The sequence below is a fragment of the Colius striatus genome, chromosome 11 (assembly GCF_028858725.1).
Source record: "Colius striatus isolate bColStr4 chromosome 11, bColStr4.1.hap1, whole genome shotgun sequence".
Classification (NCBI taxonomy): domain Eukaryota; kingdom Metazoa; phylum Chordata; class Aves; order Coliiformes; family Coliidae; genus Colius; species Colius striatus.
Window position 1 is genome coordinate 5980235 of NC_084769.1, and position 15294 is coordinate 5995528.

Sequence of the window (15294 nt, forward strand, 5' to 3'; positions counted from 1 at the left end):
TTTAGATTCCTCTGAGCTGAACTTGTCACTATGTACCTCGTAGAACCATTGATGAAGAATATGTGAGTTTGCATTGAGAAATGATTCCACGATGATTGTGCAGAGCTGGTGCCTGCATACATGACACTTCAAGGCTGAGATTTTTTTCTCTTGACACGTTGGCAATGTGTGAAAGCAGGTCATGGCTGACTTCAAAACCCCAATTCTCAATTTGTGATACTCTTAGAGGTGATATAAGGGTGAGCAGTCCACAGGCACCCCTGATTTACAACACTTCAATATAGTCCCTGGCAGTATAGCCTTTATGAATGGCAATGCCATACTAAAACGCTTTTCCATCGTCACCCCGGTGTCTTCACTGAAACACCAACAAGACATAGCTGTTGTAGAAAGCAATTCCGTGATCTTGATGTCATCCTTCAGAGCTACAGTTAAACTTAGTAAATGTGGCATTCTGTTTGCAAAGGGCTCTAAAGAAATATCCAGAGTGGAGGACATTTCTAGTGCTCTTCTGATTTCCCCTCATTGTGATCTCTTCTGTCTTCCAGATCATAGCAATAGGGAATACAAATTTTGTGTGACGTGCTGTGAAGGTTTTCAAATGTGTGTATTTAATATTCTTTTCTACTGTTGGCATTATTTTTTCTTACTGTATTTCCTAATAGGTCATCTTTGCGTTTTTCTATTTGCTTTGCGGTGGTTGTGGCTTATTTTATACTCCATTTATACGATATCAGGTGATGGTATGATTGGTAGAAATACCACCCCAATACTGATTTGATGGAAAGTAGTAAAGATTATTGCCTTAGGAAAATTATAGATCATGAACACTGAGGCGTTAGTAGCTTTTGTTAGATGACTAAAAGACTTAACAAGCTCTTAAACTGAAGAGCCTCTTTTATTAATTCCAGCAGGTCATGAGTCAGTCTCAAAATGACAAACTGTTAATACTGATAAATGTTATATGTTTCTGGACTAAACTAAAGCAGTCCTTAATTTTGGTGTTCAAATTACTTCAGTGGAGCTTCAAAAATGACATTTTTCACAAGTGATGTAAGTGAAATGAAGTAGAGAATGTACAGCTCGTGTACCTTTCAGTTTCTCGAAATTTCTCTTAAATTGCTTGTCTTTGTGTATTGTTATTGTTATGAAGATGATCTTTACATTAATACTGACATTTGTATCTTAATTTATATTTTAATGAAAATATACACCCCACAGTAAGGAGTATGGCCACAGCAGTATGATCAAACTTGATCTTTTCTATCCTGATGTCACTTAGAGTCTTTTCTGAGTAGTCACCTGAAATTCAGCCCTTGGAAAAATGTGTTGTATGTACTGTAATTGTGCATCAAGTGAGAATTTTCTGTCATGAAATTTTATCAAGTCCCACATACTATGTTTCTACTATTCTGCATGTGTGGATTGAGGATAGCCTGAAGTTTTATGCTAATATTGGCATCTCATGTCTCATTTTCTCTGCAATTTTAAAATCTTGTAAATTATGATGAAAAAGATTTTCTCAGTCTAAGTTGGTAATTTCAATCATTTCTTTAAGACAGTAATAAGATTCTTAATTACTTTTATGATAATTGTGGTATTTATTAATTTGAACACTCAAGTAATGAAAACCTAGCACCAGAGCTCCTGTCAGCTCTACATGCATAATGAATAGTCATAGCAAAGTCATAACACTAACCCTGTGCTGTAGTAGTATACCATCTGTGAATAATGTTTTGTATAAATTAGACATCTTTCATTTTTCCCACTTTAAACTGTGTGAAAACCTATCACCTAGAGACAAAAAAAAGTAAGTTTATAAATGAAAAATGTCTCTTTTTCAAATAAAACCAACATTATTTATTCTCTGAGCCATTTTTTGCAACTTGGATCTGACAATGAATCTCAAAAGCCTTTTGCCACTTTCAGTTTCAAACCTCTAATTCGATAAGGCTCCTCTTAATTTGTAAAACTTGAAAATTTTACAGATAAAAAGCTTTGGTGGGCTGACCAGAACTTAGCTCAAATTGGCACCTGTAACAAAAAAGATGGAAGAAACCCAACTGTCCTGCGAAACAAAACTTCAGGTGTTGTACATATGAAAGTGTATGATAAAGCAGCACAGCAAGGTATGTTCAATTTTAATCATTTTTCACTACCATTCAGATTTCAAGGTCATTCTCCAAACATTACTAGAGCAAAATAATGTGTTTCATTAATTCAATGATAAAGACTCAAATACTGAATATAGTAGAATAGTTGATTTAGAATATCTGCTTGATGTGTGTTAATGTATCAGATGTTTTCTAAAGTTTACACTCTAGGGGAGTTTGAGTTCTTTTAGGCAATCTAAGCTTAAAAATTTTAGTGAAACAAAATCTACGTGTGTACCTCATCTCTCACTATTGAGATTATAAGTGAAGTATTGTAAGAGAATTCATTACCATTCTTAATTATCTATTTGTTTTAAGGCAGTTTAATTCATTTAAATTGACAGTAGTGACAGGAGTATCAATAAAAAGTGAGAGAGCAGAAAAATGGGGAATATTGCTAATATTGCCAAAACTTAGTTGGCAAAGTTGAAACTAAGATAATCCAAAAAGGTATGGTCTGAGGTCATGCACACAGTTCTATGAATTTGCAGATCAGACATGAATACACTGAAGAGATTCTTTAGAAAGAGATTAGTTCTGATTCCAGCAGCTTTGAAAGTCTTGATGTTTGCACCGAGAGTGTTGAAGGATGGTTTATGCCCAAAACAAATTAGTTAATCTTGCAGAGGAACTTTGAAAACAACACAGGATGGAGCTAAACTCTCTGGTAGCTGGTAGACAATAAATAGTTGATGTATGGAGCACATTAAGTCAGTTCCATCTTGAGCACTTCTGGGAACACTTGCCATTTTACCTAAGCTAGGGAACTCCAAAGGTGCTTCAGCAGCCCAACCCGTAGTTTTTTATGTGGTGGAACGGTAAGTAATAAAAATTGAGGCATTCAGTAATATTTCTATAGTTTTAAAATGCTTGAACTCCCTGTTATGGAGACATACAGGTCTCATCATGAGTACCCAAATGTGAGCGATATCTGGTGTCTTTGGCAGTAATATCTGTCTTCAAAAGTCAAGAAAAGGAACATCTCTGTCTTTTTGTACTGCTGAACTTTAACTGTAATTTCAATGTGTACTGAGATGTCACCTTGCTGATCTGTATTTATACAGAGAGCAATGTCAGAGTTTTGAACATAAGAATAAAAAACCATAGATCAGATTCAGCTTTATGTGTGCACATTTTTTTAAAGCATCTTTGTGTATTTCATATGCATCTTACATTGCATTAGGTCAAAGTGACAGGAGAACAAATGTGATATGAGGACACTTAAAGATTTTACAGTACAATTTGAGGACACGTGTGTCTTTGAAACTACACTTGTATTTTTCATTAGTATGTTTGGATCATTATAAAATACCTGATTTTAGGTGAAGAAATGCTCCCTACTTTGAAATTCAGAATGCAAAAATAAATGTGACAAATAGCACTTTGATTCATATGAGCTGGGTAATGTGTAATCAACTAATTCCTTGAATATCTTAGTAGATTTAAGTGTTTCTTCGTGAAGCTTCAGATTTTTGAGATGTGTTTATTATACTGTGTATAATGTTTATTATAAATTTTACCAAAAGATGTTCCATCTATTACTTGAAAGTGGATACTGTTATAGTGAAGAAGTAGGAGCACAGAACTGTGAGGTCACATTGGAGTATATCTTATATATCTTAAATCAAATTCTGATTCCTGAAGATGACAAGGTTTGTGTTTGATGAATTAATACAACGTGATCAATGATTTGCTTATGGTCTAGAATAAAATACATCTTCTAGACTTAAAGTCATTGAGATTTCATCATTGCTACTGCAAAAAATGTAGCACTTTCGGTTTATCATATGCTTTTACTTTAAAATAGGCAGGTTCTTCTCCAGAAAACTGAGTTAATTTTAAAACAAAACTAAAAAAATAAAAGCTGAAGGAAAAGAACAACAGTTTCAAGTTTTCAGATAAAATACTCAGTGAGGCATGGAGCAGTATATGTATCTTTTGGGGTTGGTCATACTGTTAGTTTATGCCAACAGTTATTTTCAGTCAGGATTGTGCTGTTGAAATTTTATTTCCCCTTTGCTCTTGTCCCATTATGTTACAGGAAGTAATTCCTGTCAGTTAAACAATGGGGGATGCTCCCAGCTTTGTTTACCAACATCAGAAACCACCAGGACTTGTGTGTGTACAGTAGGCTACAACCTTCAAAAAAACCGCATGGCGTGCAAAGGTAAAATGGCTTTTAGGATTTTAACTCGCTTCACTTCTGTGGGAATGCTTTCATGAGTAGATAAACTGTATTAATTTTAAGTTGAATAACTCTCCTTAATATACTTGATTAAAGGAGTGACAGTGAAATGTATGTTGTCATTAGGAGAGATGAAATTTAGCTTTGAATTTCTGTTAGTTCTGCATAGGTAGAAAATGTAGGCAGAAAAGCAGACCTTCGTTAACAGCAGTACATGTTTGTTCAAGGTCATATACCTTATCTTTAAACTAAATTGCAGACTGTAGTATTTGAAAGATTGGATATCTCATCCAATTTTGCTGCCCATAATATAAAGTAAGACCTGATTGTAACTTTTTTGTCTATTTGAGCAGGAAAAAAAAAATCATACATACAGAACAGCTTACATGGAAATTCTTGCTCTTTACCTGAATAATACAAAACAGCCTTATGGTCAAGGTGCCTTATGGTTGTGTTAATTTCATGCTGTTTATTCCTATGAGGGATTACTACTTGATCTAGTTAGCAGAGTGTACATGGAAGCAGCATAACTGCGACATTTCTACTTCAGTGCTCTTCATATGTGACAATAACATGTTTTTAACATTATAAATGTCTTTGCCTTTACTTTTACAATAACTTCTTCAGTTTTTTACAACTTTCAGTTGTAGGTTAAGGTGTAAAACTGGTGAACACTGTGTATTTGAAACGTATTCCTCCTTTATCTGGCCATAGTGCTCTCTAGATCATAATACTTCTTCATAAGTAAATTTTCCTTCAGTTAAAAACAGATAGAAAATGTTTTTATTCTGTCTTGAAAATACATGGAGAAAAACTGACAATTACTATGCTGTACACATACACTTATTTAGCATTGTTCTTCTCATTTCCTAGCTTCTTGCTTTGCAGAGGATTTTTATATTCCCCAGCTGAAACTTTTTAGTCTGCATTCTTAGGGTCTTCAGCGAGCTAGCTCTTTACAAAAAATGAAGTTTTCAAAGAATTGCTGTGAAGAAAAAGGAATTTTTTCTGTGTATGCTAATTAAAATTCTTCAATATGAGCTATGTAACATTACATTGTGTAATTCCCTTAAACTTAGAAGTGTTCTGATATATGAACAAATTAGGGCAATGAAGAATTTGTTCCTAATTTTGGTTGTCAAGAGTTAGGTGTGATTCATCTCAGCTGGGAATGACTACATAACAAGATCTCTACAAAGTAGAATTTCTTTCTACTTAATAGAAATGGGTGCATCTGGAGTGTGATTAATCTAACATTAATGTAGACATTTGAAATGCATCAACTGCATCATTTAATAAAACTATGTACTTCTCTCTGTGGTGTGTACAGGAAGTGTACATGACTAAAGGAGGTCATATGAAGCCCATGTCTCAAAAGACAAATTTATGAGTTGAGTCCTGCAATCCAATAGTTCTTTCAAATTCTTTTACTAAACATGTATACAAAGTGCACTAAAAATATTCTTAAATATATAATAACTTAAAAACTTTTTTTCATAGGGTTTAATTTTCATTATTGCTAATTACTTAATTATAAGGTGATGCTTGAAATGGACAGGGATTCCCTTCTCAAAGACTACATTTATCATTTAATTAGAAATACAACATTATAATTCATTGTTTGGAGTTTTTTTTTAAGAGATGGAGTTCTATAAAAGTACCAAGAGGTGTTGGAAAGCTGTCTAGTACTTGTTAGTTCCTCAAGTCTTGTTAATTGGGAAAGTCTTCACTTGGCTCTCATTGGTGATTTTATTTTCCTCATAGGTATTGAATCATTTCTTATGTATTCTGTCCATGAAGGAATTAGAGGAATTCCTCTTGATCCAAATGATAAGATGGATGCTTTAATGCCTATATCTGGAACTTCATTTGCTGTGGGCATAGACTTCCATGCAGGTAAATGTTATGTATAATTTATTGTAGGTATGAAAAATGTTGTATTCTGTTCTTGTACATGAAATATACCCCCACTTTTCAAGCTTCATAAGTAATTACCACTGTATGTAGAAGAATTGAAAGTTCATTGTGTGTCACAGTGTTAATCTCTAGCTATTTGTTATTAACAGTAAATAGAAAAGGATTATGTAGATTGCATTAGCAGTTTTCACTGGTTTTCAGTGGAAAACTGGGGGAGGGAGCCAGTGCTTTTACAGAAAGTGGTCATAAATCTGTAGGAAAGCAGGTTTAGTTAGTTCCTTTTAAATATGAACAAAAGCTTGTTGCTGTCATGACATTCTTTTCCACTGAATTTGCTTAGTCCTACGTATTGTACCTAGGAGATAGCGTTGGCAACTGAGTGGGATAGTTTTCTTTCTGTCTGTAAAGTGCTGCCTACAAACCAACTCTGTATCCGTTTCTTCCTTTTAGAAGCAGATATTCTAACAGCCTTAAGAATGGCCTTTTCCATCTTAAGTACATTATGTACCTTTCCACTGCAGTGTACAAATAGGAAATAGCTTTTAGTTTCAATAGCCTCACAAATTTCCTATGGAACTAAAAGATTCCTGTTTTGCATGCATGTGAAAAAAGGTGAAAAGAAATTAAGGATCTGATTCAGAAAAGGAATTGGATCTATCTGCCACTGTTACTGAGAGATATCTGAATATCTGAAAAGACATTGGGAGTTTTTTATTACTTTACAGAAAGTTAGAAGTCTGTAATCAAGTAGTGAACTGAAAACATATTGTCTCTCCATATTTTTAACCCCTTAGCTCTTGGACAAGCCTTCCTTCTAAGCTGATTTTCTCATAAACTGTTTTTCTTACCCATTGATTTTACGAACTAGCAGTTTAGAAATACAAAATTAAATATATACATTTATGAATATATGATTTTTTTAAAATACAATAAATTTATATTACTTAAAACGTTGGCTTTCTGAAACATACAGTTATTTTTGTGTACTCTGTCGACTTTCATTTGAAATATAATCTGCCTGGGAAGTCAGCATTGAGATGCCAGGTATATGCTTTCGTATTTTAATCAGACCTTTTTCTGCTTGCTGTGGTTCACTCTTTTATCACACAAATATCACTAATCTTTTGTTAAGAAGTTAGGAGTTGAAGTCATTAAACTCCGCTCTTCTTTTGGCCTGCTTTCTTCACTGATGCTCTTGTACCTCTGCCTTAACAAAATTGCAGGTTCACTGCCCTCATATTTGTATATTTTGCTTTCAAGTCAGTGACAAGTGATGTTCATGGCTTTCATTATATAGTTCAGTCACAGTCTGATGAGACATAAAAAACACTTAAAAGCCAAATGCCTTTAAACACATATCTTACATGAGAATTGGTAGCTATGCATATTTGTGACAGAGTGCTAAAACAATGCAACTGGATGTCACAGGCATTATACTTTTACTGTTGGAAAGTAAGTAGACTATAGTATACTTACCTTAAATCATAGAATTATATTCAAGACTTGCATGCCTTACAAAATTCTGAGGTGTAATACAGAGACTTGAAACTTTACCTTTTCATTCTAAAGCAGTACTACTACTAGGATTTTACTTGGAATTTTACACCTTGTATTTCCTTGGGATTTGCAATTATTTTTAGCGTTGTCTCCTTAAATTTGCTAGCTCCTATTTTAGAGGCCTTTGTTTGGACTTCACTAATCAATGTTAAATTAACACTTTGGAAAGAAAAGATACATGTACTGTTTTTTAGCTTTTTGGAAGAATGAGATTTGAGGAAGGATGAAATTCGGTGATGTTTGCCAACATGCATGACGATCAGTTACAGCACAGGGAATGTGAATACAATTGACAGTGACAAATGCATTGCTAAACATGAATGTAAATCTTCGGTAGCAGAGAAATCACAAGGGGATTCTATGTTATGAAAAGTTACAGTGCAGCTTTCAACTGCATTTCAGCTTAAAAAGCAATTGTTTTTCTCATTTTGATAGCTTACCATGAATTTTCTGAATTCATTCCTGAAACCTTTGTTCATCAAATATGATTAAGAGGGCAGCTGGAGGTACTTTCAGATTTCATCTTGGTTCTTTTGACTTAGTGACTGTAGCTTGTATTTCAGTCTTAATCATGAAACATTCACAAATTCTGATCTACTTTTGGTAATGTTTAGGTGTGCAAAGTGGCTGAAATACATTGTCATGCTATTAGTATAGAGTATCATAGTTTAATGACTGAAGGCATTGTTTTTTTCCAGACATGAAAGAGCTAAAAGGTAAATGCATCTTTTTTTTCTCCATGTGTCTTGATATTTATTATTAAAGAACTACAAGAATAGATTTTACTTTGGACTTTTTTTTTTTTCTTCCATACCATGGAGCATCTTTAAACCATTATATTAAAATATCACATTCCATGCACTTTATGGCTATTTTTAATCAAGATTTAATTCAGGATACGACACTTTGGCAATTAAAGCATAGGACTGTAAAAAAATATGAGAATTTTAAGGAAATTATGTGTTGGCTGAGGTTTAATATCAATCTATGGTTGGGTAATTATTATCATTACATAGTTGAGCTGTTTGCATTTACTTTTAAGGATGCTTTCTGGAAACAGTGAACTGTATTTGCTTTGTGAGCTTGAGTGGTGGTGAATGGAGTTAAATCCAGCTGGTGGCCAGTCACCAATGGTATTCCCTAGAGCTCAGTGTTGGGGTCTGTTCTTTTTAACATCTTTATCAATTATCTAGATGAGAGGGCTGAGTGCACTCTCTCTAAATTTGCAGAAGTGAAGCAGAGCAGGTGTATAGATAGGCTTGAGGACAGGAAGGCTCTTCCGAGGGACTTGGACAGGTTGGGTAGATGGGCCGAGGTCAGTTGCATGAGGTTCAGCAAGGCCAAGTGCCGGGTCCTGCTCTTGGGTCATAACAACCCCAGGCAATGCTACAGGCTTGGGGCAGAGTGACTCAAGAGTTGTCTTGTGAAAAAGGACCTGGTGGTGTTAATCAACAGCCAACTAAACAGGAGCCAACAGTGTACCCAGATGGCCAAGAAGCCCAGTGGCATCCTGGCCTGTATCAAACATAGTGTGACCGGCAGGCCCAAGGAGGTGATTGTCCCTCTGTACTCTGCGCTGGTGAGGTTGCACCTTGAATACTGTCTCCAGTTCTGGGCACGTCACTACAAGGACACTGAGGGGCTGGAGCGTGTCCAGAGCCAGGCAACAAAGCTGGTGACGGGTCTAGAGAACCGATCTGAGGAGGAACAGCTGGGGGAGTTGAGGATGTTTAACCTAGAGAAAAGGAGGCTGAGGAGCCGTGATCACTCTCTACAAGTAGCTGAAGGGGAGCTGTAGTGAGGTAGGGGGCAATGTCTTCTCTCCAGTAACAAATGATAGGATGAGAGGAAATGGGCTGAAGCTGTTCCAGGGGAGGTTTAGACTGGTCATTAGGAAGAATTTTTTTCTTAAGGTTGTTAAACATTGGAACAGGCTGCCCAGAGAAATGATGGAGTCACCCTGCCTGGAGATATTTAAAAGACACATAGATGAGATACTGAGGGACATGGTTTAGTGGTGGGCTTTGCAGTGCGAGGTTAGTGGTTGGACATGATGATCTTAAAGGTCTTTTCCAACCAAAACAATTCTGTGATTCTATAAACTTCCTCCAATGTAGCAAATATTACTTGCATTTCCTTGATTAGTTCCACTCTGAAAATGCATACATAATTTTGTTTGTAGAACAGATAAATTCTGCTTAAAACACTATCAACTAAATTAAAATTCAATTTGACTGATGCCCCGTCATAATGATCTTGGAACATGTATTTTTCTTCATTGTTGGGAAGTATTTTTATGTGTCTGATGTTATGTCTCCAGCATTTTGTGTGTCTTACACCATCATTTTTTGTGCATGTACCTAATAACCATTGATTGCTTTCTATGTGTTCATATTCAGATCAGGTATTGTGCATAAAGAAAAAAATGTTGATAATTAACAAAACACAGCTGTGACATAAAATACTGCATTTTACAGAAAGTAAATTAGCAATTTAGGTAGACTTTTAATGGTTGTTGTGTGTAATGATATCTTTGAGAGAAATACTGTTTTCTAATTTGATTTTATCTCTTGATTATCTGGAAGCAAAACTAGGTAATTCAGTTGTTTGAAATATTAGATTACTGGAAAACACTACTTTAAGAAAACAGCACCACAAAGTCAGTTGTGCTATATAAGATCTAATCACGGAAGTGAAACCACTGAGATTTTTGTGTTCATATTGCATTTTCTAAGCTATTACATGGGTTCTTGCTCACCTGACTGACTTAAATAGAATCATAGAATGGCAGGAGTTGCAAGGGACCTCTAGAGATCATCCAGTCCAGCCCCTTGCTAAAGCAGTATCATTTAGATCAGGTCCCACAGGAACATGTCCAGGCAGGTTTGGTAACTTCCAGAGAAGGAGACTCCACAACCTTCCCAAGTGGCCATAGTATGAGTTAAAGGTGTTCATTTTTATAAATATTAATTAAACTGGAATATTGAATATATAAAATTTCTTTGTAGAATGGCATATCCAGATGGTAAACATAATAACTGTAATTATTTTTCTATTTATTAACTATGTACTTCAAGTGAGATTGTGTTGTAATTCCATATCTCATATTCCATTCCACTGAAGAGTATTTGACATGGACTTGCACGTTATCAGTGATCAGTATCTTATGGTTGGTTGTATGTGCAGCTAGTAATAACACCTGTGTAATTTTTGTACTAATTTGAAATTAGTAGCAAAATACATGACTCCCATGTGTGGTAGTCAAACTATATGTTTGGGATAGTTGAGAATTTGTTACTTGGTTTATTGTTGGTGTGGCTAGTGTTCTTGAACATACTAAACTGGTTTGGTCTTGGAACTGACTGTTCCTTGTGTTATGTTTTGTTGTTCTCTTTTCCTTTGTATGAACTTACATACAGATGTATGTGTATAGATATAGATATAGATGTATATACATAATGTTTCTATAAGAAATCTATATTATATAAATATATATACATTCTCCCTTATGGAATTAAAAGCAGCTATCTGAAGTATGAACAAATAAAGGAGGAATTAATATTACTTATTTCTGAGCAATGTCTTTCCCACACAATAGCTCATTTGGGAGGTACCCAGCTGATCACTTGAAACCAAAATGTGAATTGCAGCATATCTGTGTTAACAAACAGCTCTATCAATGGGAATACAGAGAATTCTGCTTCAGGGACATCATTGCTCTGTTTGCCCCATCTCTGTGTCAAGGGCACTTTGTGGCAGCAGGGAGGAATGCATGTCTATGCTTTGACTCTTCCAAATTCTCAGCCTGGCTCTTAAATAGTCAGTGAAAATAGCTTTGCACTCTTAAGACTACATAGTGGTCCCTCTCTTCTGCCTTATGGACAGTCAGCTGCAGCACAATGGAAGGAAAGACAGCTGAAATACCTTAAAATACACTGAAAAAGACTCCCAAGTGTAAGCTAGTCAGGATTTTTAAAGTAAAAGAGGAATTGTGGATGGAGTAAATTTTTTGTTCTTTTATTAGTATATCACTCTCATATGTCATACTTTTTTTTGGATAATTAATTTCTTTTTATACTGCCAAAATCCAATCTATGGAGAAGACTGTATGGGTAGTTTGACATTGTAGTTTTCTAGACTCCTAAGAATTTTTAAATGGTGATTAATAACCAAAATAGTGTTTTTCAACCATATATCCCCATATGAAAAAATAAAATTACAACATATTTATTGTCATAGCTTCCATATATTGTCATGGCCCTATTAAACAACGAGCAGAAAACAGAAAATTCTGATTGAATTATTTTAAAGAAAAGGAAAATGAAAAGGTGATAGATTCAATACCATCCTTCCATTTACTTTGAGACATACTGCTAAAGTTATAATTAGCTTTTTTTTAGTTACTGATGCAAATAATTGGGCTGAACTAATTGAATCGATCTTAAGAATCATTGCCATGTGTTTTATAGGAAATGATACAATCTATTGGACAGACATGGGTTTCAACAAAATTAGCAGATCTAAGCGAGACCAAACATGGAAACAAGACATTGTTACAAACGGCTTGGGAAGAGTTGAAGGCATTGCAGTGGACTGGATAGCAGGTAGGTCTTAACCTGCTTCAGGAGTTGGCATGGTTTGTTGACAGTATGCTCTTGCAGCTTCAACTCAAGACTCAACAACTTGGTTTGCTTTCAGCCCTAATTTCTAATGTTCCAAGTGTCTAGTTATTTTTCTTTGAAGATAAAACCACTTTTTGCTCAGTTTTGCTGCAGACAGGAAGATTGTTACTATTTCTTTGATGGATAGTCTCGACGGTGACAACTACCAATACAAATTAATACTTAAGCACTTAAGATTTAAACACTTTTCGAGTAGTCTTTTCTTTTTCCAGTAACTCCAAGGTATTTTTCCTAGGTAACATATATTGGACGGATCATGGCTTCAACTTAATTGAAGTTGCCAGGCTGAACGGCTCATTCCGATATGTAATTATATCCCAGGGTTTGGACCAGCCAAGATCTATTGCGGTACACCCAGAAAAAGGGTAACATGACCATGGCTACTTGTGTTTCTTTTAAAGTTTGCATGCTGGCACTGAAGCTCTTAGATAAGTAAATCAAGGCCTTTGTTCTAGTAGATAGTGAAACCCAACAGGATTGTATTGGAAACTGTTGTAACTAAGCACAGGAAGTGATACTCTTATTATATGGTGAGTTTTTTTCATTAGTCACAGTATACATGTTTAAATCTGTTCTTAAGTGTCCAGCAAATCCAAGGAAGTCACATTAATTAACGAGGACCTTGGTGTCATGATGAAGCTGTGAAACAGTATAATCTTTGGTGGTTATAAATTCTAGTATCATGTAACATCCCACTACAATAACCAGATTGCCCAGGGTAGCTGAAAGTGCTATGAGATAAAGCATCTGGGTAATAAAGGGTTGTCAAAAATTACATCTATTCATCCAACTCTTTGTTTAACAGCATAGGGACTATGCTGCATTATTAACAGAAGAGAGAAAATTCCGTTCCCTTCCAGAACTATTGTTAGCAGATCGACAACTAAAACAATCAAAATTCTGCAAAGAATTCCCATCTTCTTTTTGTAGTCCCATGGAAAAGTTCTGTCTGACAAAAAAACACATAAGCAAGACTCAGTGGTTTTAACTGCTACACTTACCTTGCTAAATGGAAGTGCTAAACAGTGTGTATCAAAACCTTAGAGAAGTATTTGAGCAACTACCTACCTCCAAAGCTAGAGATGGCACTGTAGCTCATTTTCCTCAGATTCAAGCAAATCAGTATCTCACTGTTTCGAGGAAAACAGTCTCTGCTCTCAGAGGAGTTTGCAGCCGTAGTAATAGAGTTCTGACTTCTCACTAAGGCCAAATTGATGCCAATGAAGCAAAATGCTGTTTGGATCTTTTACCATGATTTTTTCTGTGAGAATTCAGACATAGTGATCTTTGTATCTTGCATCTAGAGCACTACAACTTAATACACTTAAGAATGTAAGTGGAAACAGTAACAAGTTTTATTTTCTGTATAATGTAATAGCTTGTGCCACAAATCATTACAGCTGTGTTCATATAGCACTGTTGGTTGCTTGGCAGTTTCTACTAAGAGGATAGGATTAATGCTGCTCTTCAGAGTGGGATCTTCTCACTTCTCAATAGTCAGGATCTGGCAAAACCAATTATCATGGTTTTGTCTTAATGTACCAGAATAGATGTGATCTTCCTTTAGAATTTGAAAAAACAATCAGGAAGACAAAACTCACCAACTTCTGAAGGTAAGGGAACAGAAGCCTGCTAAAATTTTATTGACCAGAAGGGTAAACCAAACTTCTTCAAAACAGTAGTTAATTCAGTGTCATTTTCTTCCAACACGTATATAATGTACGTATATATACGTCTATATAATGTATATCACTTTTATGGCTTAAAAATGTATGTAATGTTCACACATACAGATGTATGTACATCATGTACAATGAAGGCACAGAAAAACCCCATGAAAACAATGAGGTGCAGCAGGTGCAGTTTCTCTGGAGACTACTTAGATATTAAAAGAAGATAAATTATATAAACACAATCCATTATTTTCAACTAGAAATGGTAAAGTATTTGGGGAAGGAAGATAGATGGTAACTGAAGATCCAATATTTAACAGTTGCTATAGCGAAGGGAAAATGCAGAACCCTTGACAGAATAATATTTAAGATTATTGATAGAGAAGTTGGGTTTTTTACTGAAATGTGGAGGTTTTTTTGTTTTATTGACATTTTCACGTGATACTTTCTGACTCAACAATTCATGGGTTTATTTTACCAAAATAAGAGTGTATGTAAGCAGATGAATTAATAGCTTACAATATTAACAAGAGTCTTTGGAAAGAAGCAATTCTTGGGTTTAAGTTAATGAATTATTTAGACTTGACACTGAAGTATCCTCTTTGGTCTTAAAATAGAAGAGTGTAAAGCCATCAAAAAGAAGATACTAATAAAATGTGGGTTAAAACAGTAAAATAAGATAAATGTTAAATGCAGAAATTAATTCAGTTGTGAAACATTCCTTAGATGTTTGGATCTTGTTTTGAATACTTTTGTATTAAATGTTTAGCTCTCTCTTTATATATATATATACACACACACATACACACATAGAATGATAAAAGAGAGACATAGAGAGATATAGCTATGTTTAGAATACTTTGGAAAACCTAGGAGGCTGAGAGGACTTCAAATTATTAATTGTTTAACATGTCTGGTACAACAGTGCAGATTCTGTGAAGGTGGATAAGCTTCATCTCTTTTTTTTAAGACTGTGCCAAAAAATGAGATCTTGAGATGTCTCCAAAGTTTCTTCAGGAGGAGAAGGATAGCAATGTTTTGCTCTTGAAGTAGAGGGATGCTTTTCTGTGAGAAGATTAAGGCTTTTTAACCCTCTGTGTTATTGTCATATCTCTTTTTACAAGGCA

The 15294-nt window shown here is 35.0% G+C and overlaps 1 protein-coding gene across 1 annotated transcript in view; it reads left to right on the forward strand.

The window, feature by feature from the left end:
* Positions 1 to 15294, forward strand: part of LRP1B (LDL receptor related protein 1B) — a 556160-nt gene that overhangs the window by 370759 nt on the left and 170107 nt on the right. Inside the window, exons 34-38 of the mRNA XM_062005148.1 lie at positions 1989 to 2129; positions 4195 to 4320; positions 6103 to 6234; positions 12282 to 12416; positions 12730 to 12859. Of these exons, the coding sequence (XP_061861132.1) occupies positions 1989 to 2129; positions 4195 to 4320; positions 6103 to 6234; positions 12282 to 12416; positions 12730 to 12859 (664 nt within the window). The remainder of the gene's footprint in view (positions 1 to 1988; positions 2130 to 4194; positions 4321 to 6102; positions 6235 to 12281; positions 12417 to 12729; positions 12860 to 15294) is intronic.